This window comes from Eumetopias jubatus, unplaced genomic scaffold, assembly GCF_037043125.1.
Source record: "Eumetopias jubatus isolate StellerSeaLion01/CBP00866 unplaced genomic scaffold, mEumJub1_p1.0 scaffold_9, whole genome shotgun sequence".
NCBI lineage: Eukaryota > Metazoa > Chordata > Mammalia > Carnivora > Otariidae > Eumetopias > Eumetopias jubatus.
In genome coordinates this window covers 53,892,455-53,915,761 of record NW_028274815.1, presented here as the reverse complement: position 1 = coordinate 53,915,761, position 23,307 = coordinate 53,892,455, and the positions used below count along the sequence as shown (strand labels likewise).

General features: G+C 45.3%; 1 protein-coding gene across 2 annotated transcripts in view; it reads left to right on the top strand.

Moving 5' to 3' along the window:
* Positions 1-23,307, top strand: part of ARHGAP25 (Rho GTPase activating protein 25) — an 86,770-nt gene that overhangs the window by 42,143 nt on the left and 21,320 nt on the right. The window contains exons 3-4 of one of the 2 annotated variants that reach the window (XM_028116373.2): positions 5,806-5,893; positions 10,078-10,194. In XM_028116373.2, the coding sequence (XP_027972174.1) occupies positions 5,806-5,893; positions 10,078-10,194 (205 nt within the window). The remainder of the gene's footprint in view (positions 1-5,805; positions 5,894-10,077; positions 10,195-23,307) is intronic. The other variant, XM_028116376.2, reaches the window with a different exon arrangement.

The window sequence follows — 23,307 nt, the reverse complement described above, 5'->3', positions numbered from 1 at the left end:
TCTATACGTATACATTTAGAAACTCATCTATTCTAAATGCAAATTAGTATAATAATATTCTTCATTTAAAAATTAACAATAAGTCATGAATTACTATTATTATAGATAAATATTCTTTTACAATGTAATTCTTAATGGTGGCAGAATAATCTACTGTATGGACATTTTATAATTTATTTGATTTTCTAATGAATTTGGGCTGATATTTTTATATTATTATTACAAATAAGAGTTAAGTGGACATCCTTGTAGACTTTTTGTATATTCATCATTATTTTGTTAAGATAAAGGAAATCTATTAAAAATAAAGCATTTATTTAACACCGTTTTGGGATTCATAGACATGTCAAACATCTTGAAATGACATGAAAGTTACAGACATGAGCTAAATTCTTGGGGAAAAATAAAGGTATATTTCTATGCCATGTTTCGCACCATTCATGATTCTGGATGGACTAAAGACTTAAATGTAAAAAAAAATGAGTTCATAAAAGTCCTAGAAGAAAACGCAGCTACCTGCATAATCTTTGGAAGGCAGGTGTTTTTCAAGCATAGTGTAAGCAACAAAGACAGCACAAGGTAAAGGCTAATTTAATTACGTAAAATATCTCTACCTTAAAAACCAATTATCATAATGTGAAAAGGCAAATAATAAGAAGGAAAAATTGTATATGTGCATATAGTACACAAATATTCTTAATATTTAAAGTATTCTTTCAAACCTATTTTTAAAAAAAGTCCAAATAGCTCAATAGAAAAGTGAGCAAATGACGCAAATGGACAATTTACCAAAGAAATGTAATCACCAATATGCGTATATAAAAAAGTTCAGTCTCGGTAATAATTAAAGACATACAATGTAATCTAACGAGACATCACTGTCCCCTTGTCAAATTAGCAAAGCTTTTCTAGAAATTTCGGTGTTGGAAAGGACAGGGAATAGGAATTATAATGCACAGCTGATGGAAATGAAAATCCCGTACCACCTTTCTGGAGGGTAATACATGCCTTTTTAAAAAATGCAAACTCTTTGACCCTGCATTTCTAATTCTAGACATTTAACCAAAGTGGTTGCTTAAGACTGGTGTAGATAATTATTTTTTTAAAGATGTTATTTATTTATTTATTTATTTGAGAGAGAGAGCATGAGCTAGGGGCTGGGGAGGGGAGGTGGGGGTGAGACAGAGGGAGAAGCAGACTTTCTGCTGAGCAGGGAGCCCAATCCGGGCTGGATCCCAGCACCCTGAGATCATGCCAGAGCCAAAGACAGCTGCTTAACTGAATGAGCCACCCAGGTGCCCTAAGACTGATGTAGATAATTAAATTTACCTGTACATGTTTTCACTACAGTACTGTTTATAATAGTGATGTTAAAAACAATACCCTGTTGTAGGGGCTAAGTTATATCAAGGAAATTTTGTATATTTATACAATAGAATATAAGTCTGCTGTTATGCCCTAAATTAATACTTTTTGAAATAGAACGATATCCATAATACTGCTTTGAAAACAAAAGCAAAAAAGGCCAATTCACAACAGAGGATGATGTATCTAACTAATCCCATTGTTGAGGGAAAAAATAATGAATGTGAATTTAAGGGAAAATGGCTGGGAGAGAAATACTCAGACCTGTTAATAGTGGTTATCTCTTCTGAGCACTGGAGGTGCAGACAATTTTTGATTTTCCTCTTTTTTGTCCATTTTCTAATTTTTCTATAAGGCATAAATTAGTTACAAATTTAAAAAGAACACACACAGTTCTATCCCTTAAAAAAAATCTCAGACAGAAACCCCAGTAATCTCGGAACAATCAGGTGAAAAAGGCCCTCATGTACACTGATGATATGCATATAAGCTGGTGCAAACTTTCTAGAAAGCCATTTGGACAAATTTCTAAGAGCCAAAAAAATATCATAGGCTTACAGCGAGTCATTTTAGTTTTAGGAAGTGATCCAAGAGAAATAAGATACGTGCAGTGCTGTTTATAATGAGAAACTTTGAACTTAACGTCCAACAAAGGAGAATGATTAAATAAATGATCGGCCCCTCTCTGATGGACCTCCTGTGCCTGCCTCCCAGGAGGCTCGGGACTCGACAGAAGGCAATCTGTGCATTTTTTCCCCTGAGGTGTCAGCATGGTCTGTCCAGCTTTAATAGCATAATGCTCTGTAAATCTTTGACTTAGCTTGATAGAACTCATTCCAACAGGTTCTTTGTCAGGGAAATTGTTTAAACCAGAACCTCAGCAAACTGCCCTCGAGTCTCTGCTACAGTGATGGTTCTGGACAGTCCTAGCTTCTTTGTTCCCTTGTCTCATCTCCTTTTCAGGGACGTTACCGCAGGTGGCTGGGAAGTGTTTCACAAATGGCTCTCTGGTGGCCGAGCTGATCGTGATGCAGGATTAGCCAATTTCCGTGGTGTAAATACACGAGCCTGGCTGATTCAGGCTGCTAACATGACATCACTGAACACAGAGTTGAGAAGAGATGTGTAAAGCACAGTGTTTTATAGTATTTTAACCACACAGATAGAACAGATGTAAATAACCACATGAACAGAAATCATAGTAAAATATAGTAAATAACTAGGAATCGCTGAACTCTGAGTATTATTACCTTGATTTTTAATATAAAATATTTCATTATAGGCTTATATAATTTAACTTTTGATGATGGCTGTGTTTAACAACTGGCTCACATTGTTCCTGAAAGTGTGACAGTGCATCCTTGTGAGCTGCTGTACGTGGGCTCCAGCACCCCACTGCTCCAGCTATCTGCCCTGCTTCATTGCTGTAGGGTGTGTGGCCTCCTACTTCCATCTTTGCACAGAGTCCACCCCAGTCGACTTGCAATGTGGGGAAAAGTGGCCACTGGAGCCCTTCCTGTCCGGGGCCATTCCTCCCTCCCCATCAGTGTCCCAACCCCCACTACTGTCTCTCTTATGGCTTCCCACTCTCCTCTCTTCATTTATGATGTCCAAGGTTCTTGTGCTCAAGATGAGGAAGGGCTTGCAGTTTATCATTTATGTCTTGGGGTGAATAAGTTTAACTCTGATGGTTACTTCTTCCCCCAAAGTAAGTGGGACTTGTAAGTAAAGTCTTACTTGTCATTCTGAAATCCCACTGACTGGAGTTTGAATCACAGCATTCCAATTAACTAGCGCTGTGATCTTGGATCAGCTAATTAACCTCTCTGACCCTTATTTCCTCATGTCTCCAGTGGGGAAAATAACAGTCTGTCCTTCAGAGAGTTCTTTTTATTTATTTATTTATTTATTTATTTATTTATTTATTTATTTGACAGAGAGAGACACAGCAAGAGAGGGAACACAAGCAGGGGGAGTGGGAGAGGGAGAAGCAGGCTTCCCGCGGAGCAGGGAGCCCGATGTGGGGCTCGATCCCAGGACCCTGGGATCATGACCTGAGCCGAAGGCAGACGCTTAATGACTGAGCCACCCAGGCGCCCCCTTCAGAGAGTTCTTATGAAGATTTAATATGATAATATATTCAGGGCATTTAGCCCAGAGCCTGGCACCTAGTTACTGCTCGATAAATAGTACTTACATATTTTGTACTTTATTTTTACTGTTTTTGGATGAAAGTGATTTGGACATATCAAATAATAGAAGTATTTAGGAGAGGCAGTTACTTCTGAAATTATACTTTCCTTTTCTTCTGCCAGGCAGTGCTCCCTTCTTGTCTAAAAATAATGTGGCTTTTTATTCTAGTGCCATAACTCATGCAAAGAAGCCCAGCTGCACAATCTCAGGGTCATTTTTTTTCCTGAGGCCATTGATATTATTTAAAGATGATGAGGACCTTGTAGGTTTGAGGTTATTTTCAAGTAATAAAATTAGAGAAATGTAGAAAAATACAGAATTCCCTTTTATAGACAGATACTTTTTCTTTTTTCCTCCTTCCCCCTCTCCATCTCTCCCCTTCTCCTCTTTTCCCCCTCATTTTCTTCTTCTTTTTCTTCTACTCTTTTTCTCCTTCAGTCTTAGACATTTTTAATTCTAGACTCTCAAGAAACATTTATTTGTTCAGGCTCCGCAGCCGATCTGAGAGTTAAGACTCTTGCCCTATACTCTCAAAAGTTCAGAAATAACAGAAGTAAGACCAATGAATCACCGAAGTAATAACTAGTAAAAATTTATTTTGCATACACCAAAAAGACAGTTTGCAAACTGGAAGCACTTAAGCCAAAAACGTGGAATGAGGCTCAGGGATATATTGTTATAAAGCAGCATTTTAAGTTGAGAAAGCAGTGACTGTTTTATTTTTTATAGTGATTGGTTATAATATGGGAATTTCCTTAGGGGCGCCTGGGTGCCTCAGTCAGTTAAGTGTCCAACTCTTGATTTCAGTTCAGGTCATGATCTCAGGGTCATGAGATCGAGCCTCACTTAGCGCAAAGCTGCTTGAGATTCTCTCTCTCCTTCCCCCTCTGCCTCTCCCCGCCTCTTGCGCGCGTTTCCTTAAACGATAGGAAACTGGTCAGTGATTATAGTTCAAGTTTTGCTTATGATTTCCAAGATTTGCTTATGCTTATGATTTGCTATGCATAAGCAAGAAATGATCCAGGTCAAGTTTGTCTTGCAAAGTAAGCGAAATTGAGCTTTGTATGACTAAACTGGTTTTGTTTGCTCAGGGACTTTTCCAAGGCTTCCTCTCTGTTTTTGATGCTAATGGGTTTTTTGATGCCAATCCTCTTCATTGACACTGTTCTAAAGACACATATATTTACTCAGCTAGAATCAGACACGCTGCCTGTCATGGCCAGTGAGATATAAATTCTGACAAGCCAAGTCTAGGACAAATAAGCTGTGTCCCTTGGTGCAGTCGCTTAGATTTCCGCAGTATTGATTACCTCGTCTGCCAAGTAGAAGAGGCACATGTCTCCAGGCTTATGGTACAGAGCTGCCGCGGGGACCTAATGAGATATTGCATGTGACGGTGCATGTAAGTGCTAAAGCACTGAGCACACAAGTGACTTGTTTCTCTGATAGCGTAGTCACATCTAAGGGCTCACCTATCCTTCTGCAACCTCACTTCCTGCCATGGGTGCAGGATCCTCCTCCCCACTTCGGGGGGACATGAAGCTGATGGGTCCCGACCACCTCAACTTGAGCTCGCTGCTGAGATGAATTACCTGTCTGTCCCTTACTAGCCCTGTGACATTGGGCAGATTATAGAACCTTTCTGGTTCCCAGGTTCCTCATTTGTAAATGTGCATAATGACACCTGGCTGGGAGGGTTGCCGGAAGGACTAAATGGGTAACATAGTCAAGGTGCTTAGCAAAGGGGCAGATGCTTGGAATGTGCTGCTCAGCAGCTCTTGCTGCTGCTAAGTACTCTATCTTCTTGACTGGCTACCTGTGGTTCCATCCCCTGTGCAATCTCTGGCAGCCGGGCAGGTAGAATGCCCACCGTACTACCTCTGCAAGGCATACCAGTCTCTGCCCTGCTTACAAAGATCCGATGTCTGGTTTGGCCAGGAAGTCAGGTCCTTGGAAAAGTGGGAAGAGGCAAGTGTTGCTGATGGCATCCCCTCCCCTCACTCTTCTGTCAGGACCTTGTTCTTTTCTCTCTAGGCACCTAGCTTGCTCTCAGATAGCTGTCACTTAATTTGTCAGAGGCTTGAACAGCAGAAGGGCCCCGTTCAAAACTGGGATGCTAGCTTTCCATATTCCTCTCCACCTACCTGTCTTCTTCCCTGATCCCATCATTATCCTGTCTGTCCTTCAACTTAATTTTAGGGGACCAAATTGCTGCTTACCTTAAAGGGCCAACTTTTGATCTTTCAGGGTTGCATGTATCTACCAGGAAGTACGATCAAGGAGATCGCCACAAACCCAGAAGAGGCGGGGAAGTTTGTCTTTGAAGTCATTCCAGGTAGGCAACAAAAGTGGGGACAGAGGTACATTATATTCCCGTCTTACTTCTGGATCCTAGAAGTCAAGACTGACTCTGTCAGCCAGCTAACTAACCAACTGAGTAAGAATGCATTGTAGTTCTGTATGTAGTTAACGAACCTATACTAGTTCATTAGCTGGCAGGCCAACTAGGTGGGTGCACGTGTGGTTCAACCCTGTAAGCATCTCGTGAGTGTGTGCTTGGAGACACGTATTCCACCAGGCGCTGGCACACTGTTCTGAAAAGTACATCATCCCTGCTCACTAAAAGGAGCTCAGTTTCCAAGTTGAGTGAGATATTAAAATGAATAGTTACAATGTAAACTGAGCGATGTGAAATTGCCATTTTGGTAGGTCAAAAATGGTCCACGGTCAATAGTCACATATGGTTCAACACGACCTAATACGAAATGACAGCCGCGAATTACTGAGCACTTAGCACATGTCAGGTGCTGAAAGTCCTCTATTGCGCATGTTAGCAGCGTGCTGGAGGGTGCTTCTGCCCAGGCAAGAGTTCCCTTCCTCAAGTGTATCTGGGGCAAGAGGAGTTGATCTTACTCTGTCTCAAGGGGAATTCGGGTTTGTGTGAGCCTAGCACACCGAGGCTGCTTCTCCTTATCTCGTGCTCCTTTGCCAGCCCCAGCCCCGCCAGGAACTCCAGACCCGCTGGTCAGGTGGTGACATAGCAGGGGAGGCCACCAGTCCCCTGAGCGAGCGCCCCTTCCCTTAACCCCCCTCCTTATCACTCGCTCAAGGCAGCACGCGCGTAAGACATGACAAAGACGGCAGTGTAGCCGTGAGGTTAGAGTGCCTGGTCTGGAGCTGGCCTGCCCTGCTCTGAATCCTGGCCCTGCCGCTTTCTATCTGCGTAACTGTGATCAGGTTATTTCCTTTTTTCCTGCCTGTTTCTTTATCTGTGAAATGCGGACAATGATGAGGATAGTGAAGATGAAAGAGAGAAATCGATCTGGCACATTTGGCATAGTGACTGATATACAGTTAGTGCCATGTAGATGTGTGATCTTCGGGGATAACTGGAAGAAATTGTAATGTAGAAATCAATCCTAAAACTGGCTACTGCTATAGAAAACAAAGAAAGACCATTTTTAAAGTTCAGCTCTTCCGGGTGGCCTCCTTCCCAGTGGGCACTCCTTTGCTTTTTTACCTGAGTTCTGTCCAACTCTCTTCCTCCTCAGAGGAAGAGTTTATTTTTTAGTCTCTCATCTCTAAGAAAACCCCACCTCTTTCCCACAAGATTCTTCTAGTCTGAGGACCCGTTTCCCAGCACAGTTCATGGGATACAACCGTCCATGGTAACATGTGTCCCAAAGCCTGAATTTTCTATCAATGGTAACCCTACTGAGAGGCCTGGCTGCAGATTCACTGTGGGCTTTGCACCCCAAGCCCAGTACCCTTGAAGATTGCTATGCTACAGTATCTCATTATCACGTACACTTGCTGCAGGCTCCTGGGTGTGCACGTGCATGTGCGCGCATGCACACACACACACACACACACACACACGTCTCATAAGAACAAACAACAATTCTAAAGCAATAATAAGGTAGGGAACCATTTTCCTAAAGGTTTCCCAAAGGAGCCATCATTCTCAAGTCTTCACCCAACTTAAAGTGAGGCAAGCCTTTGTATTATGATGTAGAGATTTTTCATTCCTCTTTTTGCCATGGTCTTACGCAAGATTATTCTCAGGGACCAATGCTGGCCGAGGAAATGGCCTCCCTAAGCAGGGCCCTTTCTCTGTGATCACCGGTATCAGTTGCACAAAAGCCAGAGAGAAGCCTTTCATTGTAGTTACGCTATGTTTTTCTTTATTTGGGGCAGGCAAAAATTTAGGACAGGTTTCCCTTTCCCTACTTACCTCTAGCAGAATAATTATCTGTTCTCCTTCCACCCAAAGGATGTCATCACGGATACAGAAAGTTATTCCACTTGTTGCATTTCATTCTCATGCTGCCTGGTGAGATGTTACAACAGATTTATTGAGTACCTGCTATGAGCCAGGCACTATCATAGGAACTGGGAATCCAGAAAAGAACAAGCCTGCGTGCAGCTCACAGTCTAATGGAGGACACTGACAACTGACTGCTTATGATAGAACAAGCACAATGGAAAAAATTAAAGCAAAGAAAGAAAAATTCTCGTTGAGGTTGGGATAGTGGCGGGTTACTTACCATTTTATTGTTTATTTTTTTACTTTAAAAAAAGATTCTATTTATTTGAGAGAGAAAGAGAGACAGAGACAGTGAGAGAGAGCACGAGTGGGGGTGGGTGGAGAGGGAGAAGCAGACTGCCCGCTGAGCAGGGAGCCCGACACAAGGCTTGATCCCAGGACCCTGGGACCATGACCTGAGCCGAAGGCAGACACTTAACCAACAGCCACTCAGGCGCCCCTCACTTACCATTTTAAATAGAGCAGGCACTCCAATGTGCCCAACATTAATTGTTTTATAGGGCAGCAAAAGATTTTCAAATTCCCTTTGCTTTTGATCTCTTGAACCTATTTAATATCATGGAGCTTCACCTTCTTTACCCTTTGGGATGACCTGATTTAGAATCCTTCTTGTCATCAGGTCATTGGCTTTTTTGACCAGAAGTGTCAGTCCACTGAAGCCCTGGCCAGTCAGGAGCATCCTGAGAGAGGGGTGTTTCTCATTGGAGTCGAGAGACAAAACTAATGGCAAAACAAAAGATCTTCCAGAAGTCAGGGTAAACTGAAAAGGCATATTTTTGGTAACACAACAGACTGGAGAATAGGCATGGTGGAGAAAGGTGCCAGAAAAATTTTGGCTAAGGTCAAATTGGAAGCAATAGGGGCTAGTGGCAATTATTGGGGAAAAGATCAGGGGCCATGCCTAGAGTTTGGTGGTCACTTACTGGGTGCCAATGGGCAGGCATCTTTGCACCTCTGGACTTGAGTTCCATTGGCTATAGAATGGAAGTGATACTAGAGCCCATTCTATTTCAAAGGGATATTGTGATTCCTCCAGGATTCTTTAGTTCTACCCTGACCACTTTTTACTTCCCATTTTACTTCTGGAGGCACCTAGCTCTCAGGAATGGCCAGGGCCTCCATGGACTGACCTTCCTGGTCAGAAGAGCTGATGACTCAATGATAAGATGGATTCAGAATTGGGTTGTCCCAAAGCATAAAAGAATGTGGGGATATTAATATAGGTTCAAGAGATCAGAACCAAAGGAATTTGAAGGTTTTTTGTTGCCCTGCAAGAAAGTACAGGTTTGGGCACAGCTGCGGTGCTAGAACAAACTCTTTTTCGAGAGAAATGCCCTGACATTGTGAGAAGAATGTGTTGGTGCTTACACAGACACTTTGAAATTTAATAGCCTCTTGTAATTGAAAGGGATTGCTATTATGTTCTTGTCCTTCCTGAGATGATTTCCTTCTCCCTCTCTTCTCCTTCTCTGTCATTTTTCTTTTTGTCACTTTCTTTCATCCTTTCTCTTGGCAACCTCTTCCTGTTCCACCCCCTTGTCACTTCTTTACCCTTTTGTCTGTAACACAGAACCCAGGAAATATTACATATGTCTGTCCGTAATCGTGGGTTTAAAGTGCAAATGGTAAAGAAAGTCCTAACAGACTTCATTTGTCCATCAACTATGTATCGAGGGCCTACCGTTTACAATGTCTTGTGCAGGTAGGAGAGTAGAAATCCCGAATAGGAAACACTGATTTTGTGAGAAAGGCACACATGTGCTCATTGTCTCTCTCTCCTGAGTTGCTGTTCTCCTCCTCACCCCAACAGGTGAACTCATGAGTAGCTTAGGAAAATATCTGTGATGGTGTGAGGGACTACAGTCTTCAAAACTGTATGGGCTGAGCCTCTCTTCTCTAACGCCGACACCGCCCCTTGAACTTCTCTTCCTTTCTGGTAGGAAACGGCTTCTCTCCCCGACAGGAGCCCAAGGCATCCCAATTGCAAACCACGGGTGTTCAGTGGTTTATCTATAGAATTAGAGTTTTGGGTGCATAGGTATTTGGTTCCCTTGAGGTTAAGTAGATAATGCTTTTGTGTTGTTTGGTCGTTTAATTGAACAAAAGAGGCAGCTGAGGTTGTTTCCCTTGCTTCCCTTTGTCTCGGCCGCTTACTGCTCGAAGACCTTCATTAGTATTACTTCTTCCTCCAGCCTCATGGGACCAGAGTCGCACAGGACAGGACTCCTATGTCCTCATGGCCAGCTCTCAGGCGGAGATGGAGGAGTGGGTTAAATTCCTTAGGAGAGTCGCTGGCACGCCCTCTGGAGGTAAGGACTCTGCAGGCTTTCCTGGGCAGGTGTCTGTGACATCTCAAAGATGGGGAGCTAGGAGCTCCAGACACAATCCCTCCTTGAACGGTGTTCAGGGGACACGACGAGAGGACAACTCTGAGGCCATGCTCATTGCCAAGCATCTAGCTTCCCTCCCTGCATGACCTCAAAGAGCCAACTCTAGATTTGCTGGGCCGACTGCAGCCCTTTGCACCTCAGCGGCAAATGTGTGTGATGCCCTGAAGCAACATTCTGCAGCACCAGGAGTCTGCCTGGTTATGGGGTCATGGGGCCTGAAAGGGTGATGGCAAGATCTATGCCAAAAGCTGGGGGAGGCTGATCGGCACAGGAAAGTGAAGCGGCTGGCCAGAACTGGGGTGGTCAGACGGGGGAGAGGTTCAGGAACTGGGTCCCGTTCACAGGTTCTCGGTGAATTCAGGGTGACCACTTTTCTGGGTTCCATGACTCAAGTGTTTGAGTCTTCTGGGAACCCTGGTGTTGGGGCCCCACTAGAGGAGAAACTGCTGTGAAAAAATATCTATAATTAACACACTGTCCACAAGAGCCAAAATATGGAAAGAGCCCAGATGTCCATTGACAGATGAATGGATAAAGATGTGGTATATATGGGTATATATATACACATATAATATAATATACATATACTACTCAGCCACCAAAAAGAATGAAATCTTGCCCTTTGCAATGACATGGATGGAACTAGAGGGTATTATGCTAAGAGAAAAAAGTCAGAGAAAGAGAAACACCATATGATTTCACTCATATGTGGAATTTAAGAAACAAACAGATGAACATAGGGGAAGGGAGGGAAAAATAAAATAAGATGAAAACAGAGAGGGAGACAAACCATAAGAGACTCTTAACTCTAGGAAACAAACTGAGGGTTGCTGGACAAGAGGTGGGTGGGGCGATGGGGTGACTGGGTGATGGGCATTAAGGAGGGCCCTTGATGGAATGAGCACTGGGTGTTATATGTAAGTGATGAATCACTAAATTCTACCCCTGAAACTAATACTACACTATATGTTAACTAAATTGAATTTAAATAAAAAATTAAAAACAAAACAAAACAAAAACATCTGCAATTAACAAACAGGTGAATCCAGTATATATTTTTTCCTCTCATAAAAATATGAAGAACTGCTGATATGGGCGATCTCAAGTGACCACTTTGCTTCAACTTTTTAGGAACGTACTTTGTGTCAACTCCAGGATGACTGTATATAATTATTTATCAACTGTGCTGCCTATTATTTTGCAAGTCATGTTGGGGGAGCTTTTACAGCTCAAATATTAAATATTTATTGGATTGCCCAATGGTTCCTTTAAGCCCTTATGAGCGCCATAACAATTTTGTGGAAATTTGAAAAATATAGGAAAATAATCACCCCTACAACCACCAGAGGAATTATGTTTTCCTTCCAGGTGGTATTCATACATACATTCCTTTTCTTATTTTTTTTTTTTCAGAATGACAAGCATGGGATATATACAATTTAATACCTTTTATTTTATAGCTAAAGGGTTTTTCCCATGTTGTTATATTGATTCATTTCAGAGGTTATTTGGTTACCAAAAATAGAAATCGCGTGCAATGATATTAAGCAACAAAGAGGGATTTACTGGGTTGGTACAGTAGCTACTCAGAGACCAAGGGAGAACTGCCAAGAGGACTCAGGACTGGGGCCAAGAATTGGACCATCAACCCAGCGCTTATCCTGTCGGTTTCTCTGGGGCCATGCAGCTTCACATTCTGCTTTTCTCTGCATGCCTGCCTCCCAGTGTTTGCGTAGTTAGCAGCCCTCCAGTACTCACTCGTGGCCCCGTACAGCTGTGCCAGCCCCAGCTTTCCTGTATTTCCCTTTCAAGCACAGGAGAGGGTGAGCTCAGCCTCTACCACCCCATTCCAAACTCCTGAGAAAGACCATCTACCTGGCTCAGCTGGGGGCAGGAGACCACTTGCAGACTCAGGAGCTGGGGCAAGGAGGCAGTCCTGTAGCCCGGGCCCTGCCTAGCGGGGGCTGGGAGAAAAGACGTTACTGATGGGACACCCAGACTCAGGAGTGCCTGCCACAGCCATCCTGAGCAGCTGCATCCTATTACAAAAAGAGGAGCATGGTTTCATTAACCATTCCCCAGGTCCTAAACACTCTCTTTTTTGCTGTGCTCGTCAGCCCAAGATGAGGTTTTTATTGATTAAAGCTTTCTTCTATGCCATTCAGCCTGGATAAGCTTAGCTGTGAGCCTCCTTATTGCCCCCCGGGTTGTGAGATCGTGAGCCCTTGCCGAGGTTTCCTGCTTTCCTCAATGCAGCGCTCTAGGCAGCCTGTGTTGACAAGGGTAGTAGACTTTGCCTACATTGCCTACATATGCACTTACTCTGAGTCAAATGAGGTCCCTGCACTGTGAGAAGCCTCTGTGCCTTATATGGTGCTGGCTCAGCCTTGCCGCGGTGAGCTGCTGTACTGGGTCCTGCGCCACGCGGGGATTTCTTCTTTCCCCCACCTCACCACCTGAGAAGCCAGTCAAGCATAAATCCTGCGGGCAGGGGAAAGTCCGAGGGACGAGAAATAAGATTGCAGCATATTTATTTATTCAAAGAACAGAACTTGTCTCTGACGTGGCATTTCAGAGGTTTCTAAAGCCTCTTGTGGAATCTGAATGCTGGGTCTTGGGATGAGAAGGCATTTTAAGACAAACGAGAGTCCAGTCTGAGGCCACGAGGCAAGCCCGACATTTGTTCTTTCTGTTTGTAAGTCAGGAAGCTTCTGTCCTGAGGAAGTGGGTGATTAGTCCGAGAAGCCCAGCTGCCAAGGAGTGGGGCCGGGGCTCCCGCCTCTTAGGCAGCTTTGGTCACAGCATGGCCCCACTTGGAAAGTGCCTCTGAGCCAGGTCCACTAGATCTACAGGGCATGCCCCTCAAACATTGGAAAGTCACTGGCAGATGTTGCTGCTGCCTCTCTCCAGCCCTTCCTGAAACTTTCTATGGTTTTTCCCACCCAGAATCCGCTCTCTTCTTACCATTTCCACTACCACCATCCTGGTTGAGGCACCCTGCCGTCTTGTCTGAATCACAGTAGTGGTCCCGAAACCAACTCCCTTGCTTTTCCCCAGACACCCAAGGCACGTTCCTGCCTCAGGGACATTACTATTTGCTCTGTCTGGAATCCTCTGTCTCCAGGTAGCTGTGTGGCTTGGTACTCTGCTTTTTTGCAGGTCTTTGCTCAAATATCACCTCAGCGAGCCTTGCCACATCCCCATCATCCCATTTGACATTGAACCCCTTCCTTGCCCTACCCCCGGCCCTCCTTGTCCCTCTGTCCGGCTTCATTTTTCTCCTATGTACTACCCTCTTAGAACCTGCTAAATTTTTCACTCATTTGTTTGTTGTTGGTCTCCCCTGGCTAGAAGGAAACCTTTAATCTACTTGGCAGGAATTTCTTTCTCTGTTTTGTTCAGTGCTATATCCCAGAATCTAAACAGTGCCTGACACAGTAGATGTGAAGGAATGGCCTTTTCTTCCCATGGTGGTCCTGGGTTCTACTCCCGTAGGCTCTCCTCTTTGCTCAGTGACCATCAGCTGACCTGGGAAATGACTTGGAAAATGGGTTACTGCGTCTAGAATGATCTTGCTCCAAGTGTGTTAATGGTGAGTTTTGGTGAAACTCTTTATGGTTTGTAGACCCCTTAGACAATCTGATAAAAGCTGTGGAAACGCTCCCCAGAAAAATGTTCAGACAGAACAATTTTGTGTTCAACTGCATTCAACTGCAGGTGCTTGTAGTCCCTTTGTACTACCTAGGTACTGAGTCCAAACTGTTTTACAAGTCACTCTTGTTGACAGTTTTGCAGAGCTAAGGCCCTTCTTGCCCCAGTCTCTTTTCTGGCTCCCTGTCTGCCTTGACAAGAAAGAAGGCCCATGTAGTTCCCATGACACACCCCGCTTTTTCCCCTTGGCTCCTCCTGCTTCCTAGCTGCTCTAAACATTCCTCTCACCTTGTCCTGTTCTGGGACCATTTCCGATGTTTCTCCACACGTCCCAGAAATTCTTGGACACCAGCTAGATGTCCAACAACTTAACTCAGTTCCGACGCTATCTACCTAGAGATAGTTCAGATTGCACAGGCAGAGGGCTCGGTCCTGCAAGACATCTCCCCTTCCATGCATTTCAGGTGCCAATTTCAAGGCCAGATTGTCACCTGTGATTCTGACCCAATGGCTATAGATTGGAGGTCCCAATGACCCCCTCCCTGGGTTCAATTAATTTGCTAGAGGGGTTCACAGAACTGAGGAAACCAGTTAGCTTATTAGATCACCAGTTTATTATAAAAGGATATAACTCAGGAATAGCCAGATGGAAGAGAGGCATGGGCAAGGTGTGGCGAAGGCCCTCTCCAAGACTACCAGTCTCCCCCAAATCTTCAGGTATCCATCAACCCAGAAATTCTCCAAATCCCATATCCTTTTGGATTTTATGGAGGCTGTATTGCATCTGCATGATTGATCAAATCATTGGCCATTTGTGACTGAACTCAGTCTCCAGCACCCCCCCCCCCCCCAGCACCGCCCGGAGGTCAGTGGTTGGGACTGAAAGTTCTAACCCTGTAATCACTGGGTTGGTTCCACTGTTAATCAGCCCCTATCCTAGGTGTCTTTCCAAAACTTGCCTCATTAACATAACAAAAGATGCCTTTATCTCTCTCATCGCAGCAAATTCCAAGAGTTTCAGGAGCTGGTGCCAGAAAATGGGTGAAAGACCAAAAATATATTTCTTATAGTAAATCACAATGTCACACCTTGGAAAGCAGCACCGTGGTGTTCTAGTCTTTTCGTTCCTAGCCAGCCAGTTTATCTCTTTTCTCTGCACTGTTCTTTCCTAAGGCCCTGGCTGGGAAAAGTTAGATTAATTTTTTCCCAAAAGTTCTGGATGCAATTCCAAGTGTTCCTGATTTAAGTGGAAGAAAAGGAAGGGAGGTGAGCACATCTGGACTTCGAGTGACTTGTTCCTTTTTCTCTAAACCACCCCCTCCCTGAGTTGGAGCGCTCTGTGCTCCCTGGATCCCCACCCTGAAACCAGGTGTCTACCCCACCCCCAGGGAGCCGGCAGGCCACATTGCAAAATGCTGATTGGTCAGAACCTGCTTTGGCCTCTTGCTCTGGAGGCTGGCCTCTCTGTTTTTTTCTCAGTCCACTGCTGGGTACGTAAGCACTGGACTAAATTGTGCATAGTTCTGCTCTGACCAACCTGGTTGTAAGACCCGGGCCAGGTCCCATGTTTTAGGCATCTTTGTGTGTTTGCCAACACTAGGCGTGGAGTATATAAACAGTGGGTTGTTACATGCCTTGGGTTCCTTTTCTTCCTCTTCTTTCTTAAGTTGTCTGCATCCTTCAGAACATGATTTCACAATCTACAGCAGAGTTTGGCCTGTGGGAGTGTGCTATCTCTGTGATTCATTGTTATTCCATGTGTTCTGATTCTTTTTCTCTGGCTAAACTGGACTTTAGGAAGGATGGGGGTTTTTTTCTTTCTTTTTTTCTTTTACTGATTCTCCAAGAAGGATAATTTTTACTTATTTCAGTAATCCCCCTCTCCCCAGATCCCAACACAAGACAGATACTTTTTTTTTTTAAGATTTATTTATTTTATTTGAGAGAGAGGGAGAGAAAGAGAGCACAAGCGTGGGGAGGGGCAGAGGGAGAGAGAAGGAATCTCCAGCACACTCCGCACTGAGCGTGGAGCCTGACACGGGGCTCAATCCCACAACCCTGAAATCATGAGCTGAGCCAAAACTTAAGAGTCGAACACTCAACCGAATGAGCCACACAGGCGCCCCAAGACAGATACTTACTCTTTTACTCAACAAATATTTCTTGAACGTGTGCCAAGCACTGTGCTAGCCCTGGGGGTACACCAATGTGAAAAAGATTAAGTCCCCTCTTCCAGGAGCTCACAGTCTAATAGAAGACACAGAAACAAATCGACCCCCAAACCATAATATTACAACTGGGAAGTGTACCATGAAGGAAGAATACATACTGCACAGTGGGGGAAAAAGACTTTGTCAAGAAATTTAGGAAAAGCTTCCCTGAACTAGTGATGATTCAGCTTAAATCTGAAGGGTCAGTAGAGGCTAACGAGGCAGAGGTGGGAGAAGAGGAACAGTATCTCAGCCAGAGGAATAGCATATATGAAGGCCCTATGACAGAAAGGAGAACAGGCTCTGGAGTGAGCGGAAGGTGAAAAGAGTGGACATAGCCTTGCTAAAGATGTTGGTCTTCATCCTAAGGTGGCTTGGATGAGGGTGCTGGTGTCCAAGATGGCAAAAAGTAAGCAGGTGTTCACAACGTTTCAGAGGTCATACTGCCCTGACATGGGAGTGCATTTGACGTGGAAGGAGAATGTGGTGTCTGTCGATCGAGTCCTGGATTCCCAGCCTATGAATGAACGGAGGGACCATTTGGCAGGCGGCATCCCTTTACTCCTCCTGGCCATCCTTCCCGGCTCCCGCCTGTCCCCTCGTGCTGAGAGTCCATTTCAAGTCTCCTGGGCATGTCTGGCAGGGTGGCTGGACTGTTTGTTAAAATCTTCTCAACGGGAGGGGGAAATCATCTTAGTTTACCCCACAACCCACCTCCAAGAGCATTCTCTCTGAAGGCTTGACTGAGCTACATGCAACTCTGAAAGCATTTCCAGAGAAGGGTGGGCTGGCTTCATCAACACTAAGTGAAATCCTGTGTTCCTGCCAGACACTTTGATATATGGAGCAATGCTGGTAAGGGCTTGTGTGGGGGATTTTTTTTTTTTTTTTAACCCACCTCCATTCTGTCCCTTGAATGGCAGTTGACAATTAGCTGCTAAGTAAAAGGAGGCACTTCTTTTTATTGCGGGCCCTGACAGCTTTATGTTCACTCTTTAAAAGCCAAGACTCATGTGTGTAAAGGTGAGTGGGGAGGGGAAGTAGTGTGGGAAGGAGGAAGGGAGGGCCAGGGGCAGGTGCCGACAGATCCCGTGATTTCCGTGCTGGAGTCAGACAGAACCTGAGCAGTACTTACAAGTGTGTGTTGATCTGGAAGTGAGAGAGGATGGTTCTTCCAGGCTGGAGAGGAGGGAAGGCCTGAGTCTGGCCCAGCAGAGGCTGTGGTTCCTTGGCCCCCACCATGCCTCATATTCTTAGGATGCCGCGGTGGGACCTGGGCTGTGGCTTTTCTGCCCTGACACTGCTCTCTTGCTGGAATTTCAGGAGGAAAACCCCCAAGCTCCGAAAGAAAGGTATTTCTTCCCTATTTTGTGATTCAATTCTTCCACTAAAAGGCACTCTGCCCAGCTCCCCTTCCCTCTCCTGTGGAGATGGGGACGTTCCTGGACCTGAGCCCCTGGGAAGCAGGTACCAGTGCTGGGTCCCAGGGCCAATGGGAAAGAGGGGACGGGGCGGGGCGGGCCCTTCTGGGGACCGGGGCTGGACCAGAGGCAGGGTGGGGAGGGGCTCTTGTCTTGAACCCCGGAGTGTCTGTGTGGTGAGGAAGGGGGTGCTGAGGTTAGAAAGGAGGTGACAGATAATCCTTCCACTTTCACTTCCCCAGAGCAACCGTGTCCTGGGGCTGCCTAGCAAATCTGAGGAGGAAGCTTAGAAGTAAAGGGGGGAGGATGGCCCACAGGCAGAGACTTAGGCAGCCACCTACCCCTTTCTTCTTCCCCTTGAGACTTAGTGATGTCTGAAATTTCACCTAGACAGTTGTATTCCACTGGCTTTAAACAGAGAGATTAAAGTATTGAATTTAGAATCACGGGGTAAATATGATAGTGGACAAACTCCTAATCTAAGTCTCAGTTTATCCATCTGTAAAATGGAACAATAATACCCATTTTGTAGGGTTCTTATGAGGACTAAGTGAGAGCACACATGAAACCTTCTAGGGCACTTCTTCATAAAATTAACTTAATTAAATGCATTAGTAATTAGAATTATTACATTATATATTATAATTAATCAATTAAGGTTTGTACCCATTAAGATGGCAATGCCTCTATTAATAGTGGCTGGTCCAAAGTGAGGAGCAGTTCTGAGTGGATGACTGGCTGGTAAGGGCAGGAAGAGCAGGGGCAATCGTTCCTTGAAGGAGTGGGTGCAGCCTGGGAGGCGGGGGAGCCTGGGGTGGAGAATGGTCTTCACGTGCCTCCCACCCCGCTGTCTGCTGTCTTCCTCGTTCCCTAGTTTCCTTGGGGGTCTAGGCTCTTTCATATCCACCCAGGATCAAAGGGTGGTGATCAGGACTGAGAAGTCAGAGGTGCAACTCAGGCCTGGGTCTTTGGAGTTCCGGGAAGAATTCCTACTCCAAACTCCTCGTATGTGATCGGAGATGGAGAGTGACAAAGCCTGATGGAAACAAACTAAAGAAAACCAGGATGCCCTTTCTCTCCTGTTGGTCTTGCGGTCTCTACAGCCTGCAGTGGCCTTGTCTTGTTAGAGGGAAGAGCTCTGACTGATTTCTAGGCAGGCGGTGTGCAGTTCAGTGTCTTTGTCGTACGGGTAATACGAAACAGTGGGGGTGCTAAGAAACACACGAGGAGGAGGGAAGGCAGGCCCAGGACACTCCAACATTTAGAGGACAAGGAGAAAAAGAGGAATCGTCCGAGGAGGCTGAGGCAGTGTGGCCCGTGAGATAAATCAAGAACCAAGCGGGAGTGCCAAAAGCCATGCGAAACATGTCTCAAGAAGGAGCCATTTGCTCTGTCTCATGGTGCTGATAGGGCAGCTGAGAGGAAGACTGAGAATTTGACTCCTCAGTTTTAAAAATGTAAAGGCCATTGATCTCTTTGACAAGAGCAAGTTTGGAGAAGTGCTGATCAGAGTACTTTCAGGAGAGAAGGGGCGGAGGACAAGAGGAATGGGAGACGGCTGGTGACGGCTCTTCGAGGACCGGTCCGTCATGTGCCAGACTCCGTGCCAGGAAATAAAAATAGACGGTGAACCAGACGGGCTGTCTGCCTTTGAGGAGCCCACAGTCCGGTAGAAGAGAGTCACGTTTAAAACTAAGCTACGTGAGAAGTGGTAGGATAGAGATATCTACAGGGAGCTCTGTGAGGGCAGAGGAAGGAGACACCAGTTCCCTCTGAGGAGAAGACAGTTGTAACTTCTGCTGCTGGAAAATCAGGTTCCCAGGTGGGCAGAGGGAGGAAGGGTATTAGCTCCAGACTTCTCAAAAGCAAAGACCTTTTTTCATTCTTTTTATCAAAATCTCCATCTACCAAAGAGGCTGGCCCACAGCAGATGCTCAGTTTGTGCTTGCTGACTGATTGTGTGAATTCCAGTGGAAGGAGTTTACAAGAAACAGAGTTGCAAAAGAAACCATCACAATAACTTTGACAGTAGCAGCAAGGACAGAGAAGAGAGATGGTTTAATTTAGAAAGTGCTGATCAGTTTGGAGGGAAAGAGAGGGTGTTGCAGATAATCCTAACACTCACACTTTAGCTAATGAGGTTTGTTGAGTTCAGGTACCTTGTGTTGATGGTTTTCTGTTCTCCGTGCCTAGGAAAATGCCTGATGCTTGACTGCTTGAGTGACTGAATGCTATTGCCTGGTAAGAAGGCTACAGGATAAGCAGTGATTTGGGAGTGTTTGGGGTGGGCCGAGGATGAGATTGGAGAAGACACTGGGAGTACGGCCATTAGATATTGGATGGGAAAGGATAGGTAGATAGATAGATAGATAGATAGGTAGATGGATAGATAGATAGATAGATAGATAGATGGATGATAGATGGATCTGGACCAGACATGTGGATTTACAAGTTACCAGTTTGTAGGTGGTATCCAAATGTATGGAATCATAAGACCTTTGCCAAAGAGAATGTCTAGAGGGAGGAGACAGCGGAGTTTGAATGCCCGGAAGTGACACACTGAAGGAGCAGGTGGAGGAAGGAGCACAGCAAAAGACTGCAGAGGAGCCGGCAGGGAGATGGGACTAGAATGAGAGCAGATGGTTTTGTCATCACGTAGGGAGAAAGTCTTGATGAGGAAGGAGAATCAACAGTATCAAGAGTCTCCAGGGAAGACCAGCAGGGTGTGGAATGAACATAGGCCATGTCTGGCCATTAGGAGGGCACTGGAAATTTTATTGAGTGGATTGGATGGAAAGATGCAGGCTGATGAAACCAGACTGGGATGGGTTGAGAGGCTGGTAAGTGAAGAAGCAGAGCCGGTGAGGATGGAAGCAGCCTTGTTCTTTTATGAGTATACTGATGAAGAGAAGGAAGGCAAGTAGTGGTCATTTGGGAGCTGGGGCAGGAAGTTATTGTTTCATAAATTGGCTGACTTAGACTCACTTGGGCTCTTTCGTTCAAAAAAAGAAAAATTAAAGATACAAAAGGGATGGAGTGAAGTCCCGGAGAGGTGGGAAAGGATGGAACCCACAGGCTGAAAAAACAACATCTTAGAGGAAAGCACAGGGTCCTTTCCTTCCTCTGAGAGCAGACAGACAGACAGAGGAGGAGGGACCAGAAAGGCAGGGACTGGGGATGAGGGAGTCATCATGATGTCCTCCACTTTAGGAAGAGAAGGGAAAGAGGAGCCAAGGTCATCTGCTGAGTCAGAGAAGGGAAGGAGTGTGAGTGCAAGGTGAGTGGGGAAGATTTGGAACCAAGGTTTTACAGAGATTGGGAATATAAACTCCCATGATATGGAATGCTGTGTTCCCTGGGAGCTCTGGGTGACAGGTGAAGGGGTGGGGAGGGTACTGGGAGTCAGCAGAGCTGAGATGATGGAAGAGAGAGGAGGGCTGGGAAGTGGGTTGACTGGTGAGAACGGCATCGCAGTGACTGACTGTGGGACTGGGAGGGATAGAGGATGAGCACAGGCTGAGGCTGGGAGGCTGGGATGGGGAGAAAAATTATATGGCACTTGCTACCCAGAGGGTTGTAAGAAGGAGCTGGATTCCAGGTCACCTGCAAAACGGAACATCTGCCTCTGGACCTCAGGAATGGAGCTCCCATTTGACAGCTCTGACATTTCCACATATATCCCCACATTGTGTTTGGGATATGGTTCTCTGTCAGGATCTGGGGGGGGCCCCTTGAACCTGAGTTTCAGCTGCTCTGAAACACATCTGCCTCCCCCTTTGCGGTGCCCCTCAAGGGATTTTTACAAATGCCATGTGGTCTATGTTTTAAGTCAGATTATTTCAGTCATTTCCTTCCATATCTGTTCAGCTCCTTTCACAGATATATAGGAGCCAAATTCTATACTGCTGTTGACATCCTCTAATTGTTTCTCATTATATTGCACGTTGTCATTTCATTTCCATAATTCGAGTGTAAGTTTATTGAAAGCAGGAACCATGTCCTATGTTCTCTTGTCTGTATTATTCATTCCACACGGCCTGCTGCTGGCACTCAATAAATGCTAGTGTGGAGCTGAATTCTTCACTGAGGAGAGCTCTACTAGTATTTAAAGAAATGCCATAGTAATCATTAACCATGGAAAGCACTTGCTTAAAGATGAAATAATAAGTAATTCAGCAAAACCTACTGACTATCTACCTTGTATCAGGCCCTATGCTGAATACTGGGGATGAAAAGAGAGCATCCCCATGTTTCCAGCATTGGGGAACCTAGTCATGCAGAGGGTGTGGGTACGTACACATAATTACCGTACAGTGTCAAAAGGGATTGGGATATTTGAGAAGGAATATAGGCACACAAAGTAGGGACAGAATCTCTCAGGCTGGGGTCAAGGAAAGCTTGGCAGACGTGATGATATTTGAGTCAGCCAAGGAAGACAAATAGAATTCCAGCAGACAAGGAAGGAGAGATGAACAGACTGGGCAACGAGAAGACCATCCAAGGGCATGAAGACTGGCGAGAGCTGTGGGTTTTGGGAACATCAAGGTGAGGCGCCTTTGGGGGCGTGACCTGAAGTCACACTAGAGACGTAGGTGGGGGTCAGACCGAATGCCAGCCCAAGCAATGCCAGCCCCAACTTTCAAACTTTAGCCACAGAAATATTCAGTTGAACAGTCTCACTGAAATGGATTAAGTCAAACAGACACCAGCCCAGTGGGTTTGGTTGGGAGTAGGGAGTACAGGGGCCCTGCCCCCACCCCATGCTCAGCTCCTCCTAGAATCACTGCCCTCACTTCCCAGCACCTGATGTGATGAGGGAGGGGCTGCAGAGGAAGCCCCTAGGACTTTGAGGGGTAATTTGGAAAATGCTAATGTGACAATTGGGGAAGAAGTGGATGACTATTAAGAACAGGGTTGGGGGGCGGGGGAGTGTGCTTAGGTAAATTGGAGGCGGTTTAGAGAAGTAAGCAGCAGGAGAGCTTTGAACATGTCAGAAGAGAACAGACCACAGATGTGAGAGGTGAGAGAGTAGTCTAGCCTGGCTTAGGGCAGTGGGTGGGAGTGCAGAGGATGTGGTAGATTCAAGAACTCAGTACAACTCTTTATAGGGGTAATCCGCATTAGTTAGAGACTGGAAACAGGGGACCCACCAGAGAGAGAACCAGGGGGAAAACCAAAGGACTTTGGGAAGCAGTGTCCTGGCAATTGAAATGGTCGGTGTAGCAGAGTCCTAATTATGAGAGAGGGAAAATCAGGCAGGACAGAGCTGAAGCCATGACCTGTCTCTGAGCCTCCAGGAACCAAAGGGCCTGGGGTCCTGGTGGGAGAATGGGTAGCCAATGATTGTCCTGATTTAAAAACTAACCTTGTTATACCACTGGGGTGGGGAAATTATAGAGCCAAGTACAGACAGGGTTGGGTTAGAGCTGGTCCACACATGCTTTGCTGGAGGCAGTGTAATTTGGAAAAATATTTTTGGACAACAATTTGCATACCACTGAGTCATAAAAATGTTCAAACCACTTGACCTAGTAATTCTACATATGGGAATTTGCCCTAAGGAAATAGTTCAAAAGAGTGAAAAGCCTATGTCCACCCATCCAAATGTTAATTAATTATTTAAGCAATTAATTAGAAATTATACATTGCACCAAATACATTCCAGGAACTCTGCTAGGTGGATAATCATGTTCACTGTGGCAATTTTAAAAATAGTAAAACATATGGGGCGCCTGGGTGGCTCGGTTAGT